Source organism: Periophthalmus magnuspinnatus, chromosome 20, assembly GCF_009829125.3.
Source record: "Periophthalmus magnuspinnatus isolate fPerMag1 chromosome 20, fPerMag1.2.pri, whole genome shotgun sequence".
NCBI classification, from domain to species: domain Eukaryota; kingdom Metazoa; phylum Chordata; class Actinopteri; order Gobiiformes; family Gobiidae; genus Periophthalmus; species Periophthalmus magnuspinnatus.
In genome coordinates, this window is record NC_047145.1 from 22,552,915 (window position 1) to 22,565,721 (window position 12,807).

Here is a 12,807-nt window from a genome sequence, read left to right on the forward strand (position 1 = left end):
AATGCGTCCATGATCACTTCCTGTTTAGGACACAGCGGCTCACACGTTAGCTCTGTCCATTTACATACAAACATACAGCCTTTTTTAAAATGACTGACAGTTGTTCCTGCAGAAACACAAAACAATTATGTTTTTTTAGCTGCTGGATGTGACCTTAAGCCGTGAGTGACTGTTACCTAATCACTTATGTAACACATGTCTCCTTCTGACTGGTAAGACGCTAAAGCAAGACAAGAAAAGTGGATTTTGACAAAACATTTATTTATAAAACTGATATATTAAGACTTAGGAATCTCTGTGTGCAAATCGTTCATCGGCAAAAGATCAGAATCTGTACAGAGCATTGAAATATCTGCAAAACACTTTAAATCTATCATAAAATACAGCTCTTATTATTATTATTATTATTATTATTACTATTATCATCATCGTCCCTTTCTCAAAGTTCGATTTGGTTTAAACGCTGCTCACTAAATCAGCTTATGCATTTTAAAAACACAAAAGTACATTCAAAGTGTTCATTAGCACTAAGTAGCAAACGCACAAACGTGTGTTAAAAGTCATTTCTTAAGCTCAACCTCACAACAGATTGTTTTTCACAACAGCCATGCAACTCCACGAAGAACAGCGGCGAATTCGGCTAAGCTCAGGTCAACTTTGTACATCCCTCATCCAAAACCAGAGCGGGTTAGAGTTACATAAGTGTGCTTCCATTTATGAGAAAAGTCATTGTTCTAAAGCTGTTTTTTTTTGGGCTTTAAATTATTACATTCGTGTCCAGGTGAAAGTTTGGAGTGTTCAAAAGTCGCCAACCTTTGCAAAAATATTTAGTAAAGTTGTTTAAGTTTTTCTTTACTACATAGTTCCATTTGTTTTACTTCATATATTTGATGTTTTCTGTGTATATAAAGTGTGAAAAGTAGTAAAAATAAAGAAAAAATGAGTCGGTGTGTCCAAAACAAACTCGAGTAAACCTGTACGTAAGAGGAAGTGAAGGATCTGCCACTGAAATCTTCCTCAGTATGGCATTAAACATGTTTATCTCCATGGAGACGACGTTACAGGTCAAATCTGTGGAAAGAGGACCGCCGCTAACAACTGCGAATGGATATATGTGGAATAGAGATGGTTCATACTGCGGAACATTCCAGGAGAAGTGATCCGTGACGTCTCCATGGAGACGAGCTGCAGGTGGACACACCCACACTTTAAGTCTTCCTTCCTTAAAGCTTCTATATTATGCAAACTTGACTTTTGTGAGTGTGAAGTTGTGTTCTGATGTTGTTTCCTCAAAAACAGACCTGGAGTTGTGTTTTGTTTCATTCACACATTTAAGTCACACTTTATTATTAGTCTGTTACATCAGGGGTGTCCAAACTATGGCCCGGGGGCCAAATGTGGCCCTCAGACCAAATTTTATTGGCCCTCAGGCCTTCAGTTGAACTGGCCCAATTGATCACAATCATCACTTTTATGACAAATTTGAGTATTCCCACCAATATAACCTAATAGCATCACATTGTTTTATTTAAACTATGTTAAATGCACCATCTGAATTATCCACTGTACTGACCATTCGTCTGTCCCTCCATCTCGAATATTTTTCAAGATATGGCCCTCGGTGAAAAGAGTTTGAACACCCCCCGGTCTACATCTCCAAAGCTCAAAATGCTCTGTTCCACCTTGTGATGTCATGAAGTGGTAGTTTTCAAGTTAATAGCTGCTTTTATCTTGTATTCAGTAGAGATAAGAGGCAATTCCAGGTCTGAAAGTGAAGTCAAGTGAAGGTGTATGGAGTTTATAAACACAGTGGAGCACTTCCTGTATTACCACATGATGACATCACAAGGTGGGACAGAGTGTTTTCAGTCTGAGAGAAGAACTCTATAAAAATATGCAGGGTTTGTGTGAATGAAAAAAAAACAACACAACTCCAGCTCTGTTTGCGACGAGGAAACAACATTAGAACATAGATCAGAGAACAGTGTGATATGGGCCGTTTAAAAAATGGCCCTTTTTAATGTGAAAACGACAGCAGTAACCCGCACTTTAAACAACAAAACCAACATCTTTTACATTCTTTACAAATAAACTTGATGCGTTGCTCAAATGTAAGTCCCTCTCTTCTCCACTCATCCAAAAAATATACAAGAGACTTTCAAAATAAAACCGTTTTACAGTTCCGTCTCTTTTTCTTCATCTTCTCCTGTTTCTAGATAGTATTCATCGTCCGTGGTCGTGTCCGAGCTGCTGTCAGACGACTCCTCGAAGGTGCTGAGGCTGGAGGTGTATCCCCGGGACGGCAGGAGTCGTCGGGGGGACAGGTTGTCTTGAGGGGGGTCAGACTGTCCAGAGAAAGACGGCGGAGAGAGACACGGCGGTTTGGACATGCGGACATTTACGGGGGACAACGGAGGCGTCGGAGGAGGTGTAGGCGGACCCTCTGTGTCCCACGGAAAATCAACAGTATCCATCCTCTGCCCCCATGGATTTGAAGAAGAACCGGACTGCCTCTCGCTCCAGTTGCTCAAACGTTGCGTGAAAGATCTCGGGAGCGAACTCGATCGGACTTTGCCGTCGTTTGTGTAGCGTCCGGATTGGGAATTAGCCTCGGAGCCGTACTGCCCGTGCCAATTATCTGAATCATTAGCCGTGTGTCCGCAAGAAAAGGTGCTAGCTTTTGTCAAATCGCTGGCGCTCATGAACCTTGACCCCGTTGAGATACGTCCAGGGCCAGAGGGGCGACTGGAAGACACCGAACTTACAGAAAAAGACCTTCCAGGTTCAATACCGTACTTCAAATTGGCATAGGAATTGGACATGCGTTCTTTGGTAGGTACGGGCCCGGCACTCGGAGGTCCCGTTGACGCTCTGCTCCTCCTCGACGCCACTAAGCTGAACTCCTTACATTCACAAGACGAGGAAGGAGAGTCCCTTGGGCGGGGTGGCTTTGGGCTGTAGAAAACGCTGTCGTCGAGCATGTCCGAAGACGAAAACGGAGAGACCGGAGACAGAGAAGGGAAGGGCGAAAACGGGGACCTCGAACTGGAGCTGGATTTTCGAAAACCGTTTGACGAATTCGGGCTGTTGCCAGAATTGAAGTCACTGGGAGACAAAAACTGGTTTGGTTTGAAATCAAAAGCCTCGTGTTCTTTACTTGGACTGTGTGTTTTCAAATGGGGAGAACTCCTTTTATCACGTATCCCTTCATTGTCTACGATCACTTCATCTGGCCACACTGAAAACTGGTCCTCCATTTTGTTTTTCTCAATTGGCGTTTGAACAAGAGCGTTTCTATTACTCGGCCATCTATGCATGTCCTCCACCCCTTTTTCATTATTATTTAGCTCCATCTCTTCCTCTCCCTCCAGTGTTTTGTTACTGTCCACCGTAGCGTCGCTCATGCTGCTGTCGCTAACCCCACTTAAGGACAACGCCTTCTTAGATTTCTTAGGATACGCCTCTTCATCGTTGTTGGGCTTTTTTGTGCTAAAAGTCTGTTTGAGTTTGCTTATCATTTGGTCCATCAGAGTCATCTCCGAGTCAGATCTCGTCAAGCTAGCGTTGGGCGTACTCGAGCTTTTCTTCAACGTAAAACGACTTCTTTTGGGGCTTTGTTCGCTGTTGCTTTCAGTTGAATAAAACTTGCTCTTGCCGACCTCTTTTATTTTCCGTTTAGAGCCGTCGTCGTCAATGTTTTGGCTTTCGATTGAGCTGCTCGAGCTTAGATTTGACATATTGTCCTGTTCTTTCAACACCTCCTTTCTCTGCACTTGTTGACTTAACTGCGTCTCCTTGGGGACTGGTACGTTTGCGGTGTTTTTAGGTGGGGCGTTCTTGGACCCTTCTACAGGTTTTTCTAATTTGTCCTTTAACCTGTACACCAAAGTCTCAGTTACGCAAGAAGATATGCGCAGAGACCTGTCGCCGGGCAGAGATTGTGAGCTGATGTGCACTCTGTTATCAACTAGCTGGATTTGTCCGTTAGCGAGGAGCTCCCCTACAGGCTTAATGGGGTTATTGTTGACTTGGTCTAAGTTCAAATCATTTAGCTTCAAACGATCTTGTAAGTCTATTTGCACGGGTCGTAGGGACAGTGACCCACTCCTCAGCAAAGGATTCTTCGGAGTAGCATTTGGAAGGTTTGGTTGCGAGTTGCGTTGGAATAGAGGTGAACACGGCGGCTTGGACTTAGTTTCAGGTTGCGATGTTCGACTAGAAACGAGGGTGGAGTAAGGAGGCGAACTGTAGCGATTCTTATAGCCGCTCGAAAAATCCGGAGGCAGTGACAGAGCAGGCGAGCAGCGGTACTGAGCAGTAGCAGATTCAGCAGATAACGTCCGCTCTTGTCTTGGCAAGTTCAAACCATGTTTTTTCTGATCAAAGGTTTCCGTGGACATTTGTTTATACATTTCTCTTGATTTCATCTCTGCAGAATCAGACGATAAAGATCTGTATTTCCCCCCTGCGCCAACTTGTAAACTCGAAAACTTGGGTTTGGGCGAAACTGTATGCGGTTGGTTTTCAGATCTCAAAGCATTAAAAATGGATGGCGCTTTTACATTTCTCGGCGACAACGGTTTTAGTGATTCCTGCTTTTCGTCTGCGTTTGAATCAACCGAATCGTCAAAAGTTACTCGCTTCGCAGGTTTTTTCTCTCCTTTCGAACTGTGCTTTTTCGGATCACCGTCGACGCTAATGCTGGATGTTTTGCTAGCTTTCGGGCTGGGAGTTTGCGGGGAGCTAGGGCTGTTGTAGTTAGGAGTAGAAGGAGGAGTTAGCAAGGAGGAGATAGCAACAGGGGGGCTATGTGGACTGAGAAACGAAGGAGTGGAAGTAGTTGCGTTATTGTGAGATGGACTGCAGTTTGATTTAGAAAAAAGGCTAACTGTTGGGGTTGTTTTGGCTTGGTAGGGTTTAGGACCATAGCTGCGTTCAAAGTCTTGCTTCTGAGATGTTGTTGCGCAAAAAGTCGACGAACCTGGAGTCGATTGAAGAGACGTCTTACTGCTTTGACCCAACTGTAAGCTCGATTTATAATTAGCGTTAGTTACCGCATTTGTAATATCGTTTAAGTGAGATTTCTTGGCCGACCTGTCTTTACTTTGTGGTGTTGGAGAAGTCGGTTTTGACGTGCTGTACATGTTTTGGTATTTGCTGGTATTATCTGTGGGCGTGTAGCTGCTCTTGGGGCTTAGCAAAGGTGTAGGAGTGAACTCGGTTCCTTTAGCTGTAAACAAACCGCCGCTTGCATCATGGTTAGCTGGTTTAACGTGACTCGCTGGTGTATGTGTTGCTGCGATGCTAAATTTAGAACTGGACAAAACACCAGGCAAACTTATGGGTTTTGGTTGATCCCTGTTGGTGGATGAGTCAGCTTGGGCTTTGAACTGGGATGATTGATGGTTTGGTGAATTGTGCGTGCTAGCTAGTCCTCCCTGTAGCATCACAACGTTACCACCTAGCTCCGCCATGTTTGTGTTGCTTTTATAACTAGGGATTTGCCCAATGATTGCTGTTTTGTCTGCCTGCGCATTGTTATTATTATTAAAAGGCGCAGCTAAATGCGAACTCGTTTTGTTATTTACATTTGAAGTTACGCGCGAGCTCCCGTCGTTGTTGTTGTCCCGGGACACGCAGGTTATGGCAGAGAGCAGGGGCCTTCTTGCCGTCGAGTGGGATTTTAACAAGGCAGTGGGGTCGTACGGTGTGCGTTTTGGCAGTGTTAGCGCCTTTTTGGCTAGCTTAGAACTATCTGGAGGATCTCGGGTAAAAGATCTTTGCTGTGGGATAACGTCTTGACTTGCATTCGCTTGGGAATAGGGCGGTTCTGTTTGCACACTCGACGCTGTTGAATAGCTGTAAGAGTTTGCTAATCTGTCTCTTTGCGTGGGCGACGAGGAAAGAGGAGCATTGCCGTTATTTGAAATGGAATTTGGAGAGAGCTGGTTTTTGTGTTGAAAGCTTTGACTGAGATGCGTTGAGAACTGCCGATTGCTGTTAAAACTATCCGGACTCAGCGATTGATTTTCTGTAGGACTGATGGGGCTGTTGACGCGGCGTAGGGACAAAAGCATGCTGCTCGTGGTTGGTTTCGAGCTCAGAGGCGAGTGCCCCCTTTGCGGCGATCGTTGTGGTTCAGTCGAGTCTATGGCCATGGGGGAAACGGGGGACAGAGGCGTCAGGGGTGAAAGAGGGGACGGAATCGGTCTATCCGTTCTCTTATCGTCCAATCGCATATCCAGAGACGCCGACTGAGCCATTTTCCGGTCATTGTCCAAACCCGTAGGCCTGCTCCACGTTGACCATCCCACCGTGTTGCTCTTCGTAAACGGCGCGTGCTGTTGGCTTTGTATTCCGCTTGACAGCATCCTTTCGACACCGGGGGAGCTTTCCGTCCGGCTCTGCAAGTTCCCTGAAAAATCCGGAGTCCCATTTCCTCCCCGTTTGCTCTTGGGGTAACGTCCGCTCCACTGAGGGGCCAGCGCCGTCACCACAGTCGAAGACAACATGGCGGATTGTTCAGGCAGTCCCTTAGCCCTGGTTCTATCCACGTTTAAATCCAAAGAGTTCGGCCTTTTCGCTGGCAGCCCACTTCGAGATGCGTTTTCTTTATGTAATCCGCGGCGGCCATTTTGGAAGCTTTGAATATCAGCGCTGCAGGTCTCGATGCTGATGCAGTTCTCAGTTTTCGTTACTTCTCTCAAACGAAGAGGGATCTTGTCCACAGCGTACAAAGGGAGATCGTGAACCTGCGTCAGAAACAAGAGTTATAATATGCAAATTGAACACAAATACAGTTATTGCCGTTTTATTGGATCGAAATGCACAAATAAAAGATTTGCATAGTATTTATGCTGCAATTATCTCGTTGATTTTTTTGCCAACAACCAGATTAACCAGGTCTGTAGCTGGGAGGTGAACTTTAGTTGCCTGCTTCTCCCAGAACCTTTTATAGGCTTGGTCATTGTTATGGTGCAGCAACAGCTAAAAACAAACTACATAGACCATGATCCTTTGCTGTTTCAATGAAATAACTGTTACTAATGTTAATTCTTTGGATTATGACAGAAAAAAAGTCTTTTCAAGGCGTTTTAAAAGGAAAAAGGAGATTATTCGAGTTCATTTTTCTTAGCCTCCACAAAATATACTCAAGTTCTAGTTTTTAATTTTCTTTTCGTTTTCATTTTACCGTGTGGCAGATATGATATGGGGAGAAAGCAACTTCATAACTGTAACCTAGCAACCAAACCTCTAAATTGCACAATAGTTAAACGGATAAACACAAATTACAGCATAATTAAACTGTTGAATAAATGTTTGAAAAAGTTCCAGGGATTGTCAGAAGCAGGTTAAATGTAGGTATGTAAATGTATGCAAAATGTATAAAAGAAAACAATGCAACAAAATAAAAAATGAAATAAAACAAAACAAAAATAAACAAAACAATTCAATAAAACAATTCAATAAAACAAAACAAAAACAAACAAACCAAAAAAACAAACAAAATAAAATAATACAACAAAATAAAAAAATGTAAATAAAACAAAACAAAAATAAACAAAAAAGGTAAATAAAACAAAAAGAAAATAAATAAATAAAGCAAAAACATTAAATAAAAACAAAAAATGAAATAAAACAAAATAAAAATAAAAAAAGAAACAAAAAAAAGTAAATCCATTGAATTAATATAAAATAAATAACTTTACGGCTTTATTTGGAAGGCAGGTTAAATGTATACGACACATTTTCCTACAGCGACAGTAACATATGCAAATATAAATATAATAAAAATGTAATAAAACACTTCTCAGTCATTAATCTCTCATTAAACTGTTTTATTTTGCTTTCTGCTGTTGCCAGTTTATTTACAGCTGGTTTGAACTTGTCCAGATGAGCTGTTTGTCTTATCCACATTCAGATCGTGAGGCCAGGGAGTGCACCATAAAAACTCTCCCCTGTGCAGGTAAACCAGAGGATTTTTATCTCCGTGTAAAACTATGAAAAACACAGAATTCTGCAGAATTCATGTAACTTGAGGATGTGCGTGTCTGAAGCCCGCGTTCCCATGGTGCGGCTATTTAAGCTTCGACAAACAGGATTTCAAAGACATCAGAGATTTCCAAAGCAAACTGTACACACGCCCAGTGCTTCAACCGCTAAAATAATAACCTACGGACGATGTTTGCAGCTGTGTGTGCTCTAATGGTCGGGCTAATTACCTCAACAATATGAAACGGGGAACAACCAAAACATAAATACAACGTTTGGTTTGATAATGTGACAGGTACTTACCCGATAAAATATGTCTTTACTGCAAACTGGAGACGGTGCATCCAAACTAGAAAGAGAAAAGAGAAAGTCATGATTAAATACACTTTAATTTGATCATAAGTGACATTTAAACACATCAGAATGAGTCAAAAAAGCATTTATATGTAAGGACAATATGACACGAAACTGACTCTTGTAGCGTTAAGTCGTGTTCTAATGCTGTTAGTGCATTAAAAAAAGACCTGGAGTTGTGTTTTTTGTTTCATTCACACATTTTTATTATGAGTCTGTAACATCTCCAAAGCTCAAAATGCGACGTTCCACCTTGTGATGTCATCAAGTGGTAGTTTTAAAGTGAACAGCTCCTTTTACCTTTAGTTCAGTCGAGATAAGAGACAACTCCAGGACTGAAATGATCCAAATGATTCTAGAAATGAAGGTGTGTGGAGTTTAAAAACACAGTGGAGCACTTCCTGTATCACCACATGATGACATCACAAGGTGGAACAGAGTGTTTTCAGTTTGAGAGAAAAACTCAGCCTAAATCTGCAGGTTTGTTTGTGTTAAACATGTGAATGAAACAAAAAAAGAAAACACAACTCCAGGTCTGTTTGTGATGAGGAAACATTAGTCCAGATCATTAAACTACGTAACGTGGGAACTTTAACTTCAGAAATTCCAAATAACTAATTAAAGTCGATCGAGTGTTTTACACAGAAGTGGAACAGACATGTGCCAAAAACCTGACAGTGAAAGTATGTTCTGATCAATTACACCAATCAAGAGATAACTGCAGTTTTTAATTAACAAAATGTATCCTGATGTAGACCTGGTTTAGTCCTGGTTTACTCCTGGTTCAGTCCTGGTTCAGTCCTGGTTAAATCCTGGTTTAGTCCTGGTTTAGTCCTGGTTTAGTCCTGGTTCAGTCCTGGTTCAGTCCTGGTTCAGTCCTGGTTCAGTCCTGGTTAAATCCTGGTTTAGTCCTGGTTTAGTCCTGGTTTAGTCCTGGTTCAGTCCTGGTTTAGTCCTGGTTCAGTCCTGGTTCAGTCCTGGTTCAGTCCTGGTTTAGTCCTGGTTTAGTCCTGGTTCAGTCCTGGTTCAGTCCTGGTTTAGTTCTGGTTTAGTCCTGGTTCAGTCCTGGTTTAGTCCTGGTTCAGTCCTGGTTAAATCCTGGTTTAGTCCTGGTTTAGTCCTGGTTTAGTCCTGGTTTAGTGCTGGTTTAGTCCTGGTTCAGTCCTGGTTCAGTCCTGGTTCAGTCCTGGTTCAGTCCTGGTTTAGTCCTGGTTTAGTCCTGGTTTAGTGCTGGTTTAGTCCTGGTTTAGTGCTGGTTTAGTCCTGGTTCAGTCCTGGTTCAGTCCTGGTTCAGTCCTGGTTCAGTCCTGGTTTAGTCCTGGTTTAGTCCTGGTTTAGTGCTGGTTTAGTCCTGGTTTAGTGCTGGTTTAGTCCTGGTTCAGTCCTGGTTCAGTCCTGGTTCAGTCCTGGTTTAGTCCTGGTTTAGTCCTGGTTTAGTCCTGGTTCAGTCCTGGTTCACGCCTCGTTCTGTAATGTTTTTCTTTTTCACATTTGTGGCGTTCGATTTACCTCAGAAATGCAGACGGACTGGGACTACGACATTTTACTCTTTCATTCCTCTTTTCTTTTCATAAACCGTTTTCTCTCGACTGTCACACCTCTGGAGAAACTATGCGGCGACTTGAGCTTCTGTTTAAGGAAACGGGCCGCGGTCTGAGCGGGACAGAAGGGGCGTGTCCCGTCTTCAGGTATGTACAGACCTGCCCCGCCTCAAATACGACCGACAATCAAAACTATGTCTTATCAGAGTCAGGAGTTTGTTTCCACGAATCGAGAAAAGTTCATTCACTTTTCACACAGAGGAAGGTTTGGAACGAGGAACCACCAAAAAGTCAAAGTGAAAGTGGATTCGTGTTTGTTATTAAAGATCGTTTTTCCGACGTTTAACACGTGAGAGAGTGAAAAGAACCATCAGGGGCTGGACTCCTGGTTTAGTCTCTGGCTCCAATTCACTTTCTATTGAAAAACTGTGTCCTCTCTCTGTCTCTGCTGCTTCAGACTCATTTTGGTCTTAAATGTTCGTATTAACCCTCTACATGATCCTGGGGTTCTTTTTTTTATTTAGTTATTTTGAGGTTTTTGGGTTTTTTTTTTGTTTTTTTTTTTTAATTATTGTCTATTTTTTTTTTGTGGTTATTTTCAGGGGTTTTTTTTTGTTATTTTGAGTTTTTTTTTGTTGTTATTTTTATTATAATTTCTTTTTTTTAGTTATTTTGAGTTTTTTAAAGTTTATTTTCCTTTTTTAGTTATTTTGAGTTGTTTTTTTTTGTTTTTTTTTTGTTTTTTGGTTTTTTTTTTGTTATTTTCAGGGTTTTTTTTCTTGTTATTTTGAGTTTTTTTTTGTTATTTTTATTATAATTTCTTTTCTTTTTTAGGTTTTTGGGTTTTAGTTTTTGTTTTGTTTTGTTTTTTTGGTTATTTTAAGGTTGCTGTTTTTTTTACTGTCCTCTCTCTGTCTCTGCTGCTTCAGACTCATTCTGGTCTTAAATGTTCGTATTAACCCTCTACATGATCCTGGGGTTTTTATTTCTCTGTTGTGTCTGTAAATCAAGATCGTGGCCTGTGATGTCAACGAAAAGGGGCGTCACCTTCAACAGCCTCGCTCCTGATTGGCTCTTTGGTTGCTATGACACTCGTGGTCTTGACTCACACTCACTCAGTCACTTCTTTACACTTCTCTTTACATCTAAGAGCTGAACAAACATGTAACTTTTAGTCCGGCCTCGTCTAAATGTGTTTCTTATCTGATAAAAATGTTCTCACCACTTTAGATTCACTTAAAAAACTCTTTCACATTCTGCTCCTGATAAGTTCATATCTGCTAAAGCTGATACATGTTTACAAAGTACTTCACCGGGCGAGTACTCCAGAACAAGTGCTCCATTTTGTTACTTAAAGCTACAGTGTGTAACTTTCTGGAGGTGAAAAGTCCATGGAGCAGGGCTGTCAAACACATTTTCACCTCGGGCCACATCACTGATAAAATAACAAGACCATCACCTTTTAATTGACTCTATGGAGGGCCACATAAAATGATGTGGAGGGCCACGTTTGGCCCGTGGGCCTTTAGTTTGACACATGTGATAGATGTTTCATGCCATACTGTGGAATATTACAGCCAAAAGACCAACTTTACCATGGCAACAAGCATTAACAGGGCCTCCTCCAGACCAAATAAGAGTCAGGTTTGTGGAGAGGCGAGCCCGTTTACAGTGAGGACACGTGATTTTGAAGGTTTTTTGTTTGTGGGCAATAAAAACATCTATAATGAAAAACACATGGTTTTATTATAGGCTAATTTATGGCAAAAAGTTACATACTGTGGCTTTAAGTAAAAGTACACATACTGGAGCAGAATCTACTGAAGTAAAAGTATTAAAGTACCTCGATAAAAATGTACTTAAACAGTAAAAAGTAAAAGTATTTCATGCAGATTTTTGAATCTTAACAGAAACAACTGATTTAATATTTATTTCCCGCCTGTTTTTATTTGTTCTTTTTGTTTAAATAAAAGTAAATAAAGTACAAACACCCAAAATTTTACTCGAGTACAGTACTTTACTACTTTTACTTCCTTTCGTTCCAGCTCTGGCGCCTTAAACGAGTCTGAGAAACAAAAAGTATTTAAACTATTTTCAGATAAAGCATCAGGAAGTCGTGACGTGAAGTTCCTGAAAGACTCGGCTCTTTTGAACAAACTGAATCTTTTTCTTTATAATTTTTATGCATTTTTATCCCGATTAACACTGAACCAAAACAAGAATCAGAGCTGAAGCAGAGCAGGCGACACGAGTGAGAGATTTTAGCACGAAAAAAACATAAAAATGCAAAGTTTTGTTTAGATTCTGTGTCATTTCAAAGAGTAAACTCACATTTTAAACATCTGAGTCTTTGGTCGTTTCTCAGTGATTATTTTGCAGATAAAACGAGTTCTCACGTTCACTTCTGTCGTATAAACAAATAAAAAAGGTCCAGTCTTGAGAACGGCTCTTTGAAATGAACAAATCCAAAAGATTCAGATCCAATAAAAGAGCCGAAAGTCCCGTCGCCTCCAGGAATCAGGAAGTTGTTGGGGGTTTTTTTTCTAGAGACATTTATTTTCATCTTCACTTAATAAATAACAAATTAACTGTGAGAAACTTCCTTCAAAGTCACAAAACCAAAGATCAGGAATGTAGATGAGAGAATCAGTGACAGTTTAACCAAAAGAGCTGAGCCTCTGAGGTGTGACGGTCAGCACCAAGAGTCAACAAATTACAGGGATTCACAACAACAGCCCACGAAAGTGACTCTTGTAGCTTTAAGTCGTGTTCTAATCCTGTTTCCTCCTCAAAAACAGACCTGGAGTTGTGTTTTGATTCATTTATTATTCATCTGTCACATCTCCAAAGCTCAAAATGCGACGTTCCACCTTGTGATGTCATCAAGTGGGAGTTTTTTTTCAAGTTAACAGCTCCGTTT

The 12,807-nt window shown here is 41.3% G+C and overlaps 1 protein-coding gene across 1 annotated transcript in view; it reads right to left on the reverse strand.

Annotated features, from left to right (window-relative positions):
- Positions 1-241: 241 nt before the first annotated feature.
- The window catches only part of zmp:0000000991 (mucin-2), a 31,807-nt gene continuing 19,241 nt past the window's right edge, over positions 242-12,807 (reverse strand). The window contains exons 4-5 of the mRNA XM_033985715.2: positions 8,296-8,341; positions 242-6,752 (exon numbers count right to left, since the gene is read on the reverse strand). Of these exons, the coding sequence (XP_033841606.2) occupies positions 2,175-6,752; positions 8,296-8,341 (4,624 nt within the window). The 3' untranslated portion in view covers positions 242-2,174. The remainder of the gene's footprint in view (positions 6,753-8,295; positions 8,342-12,807) is intronic.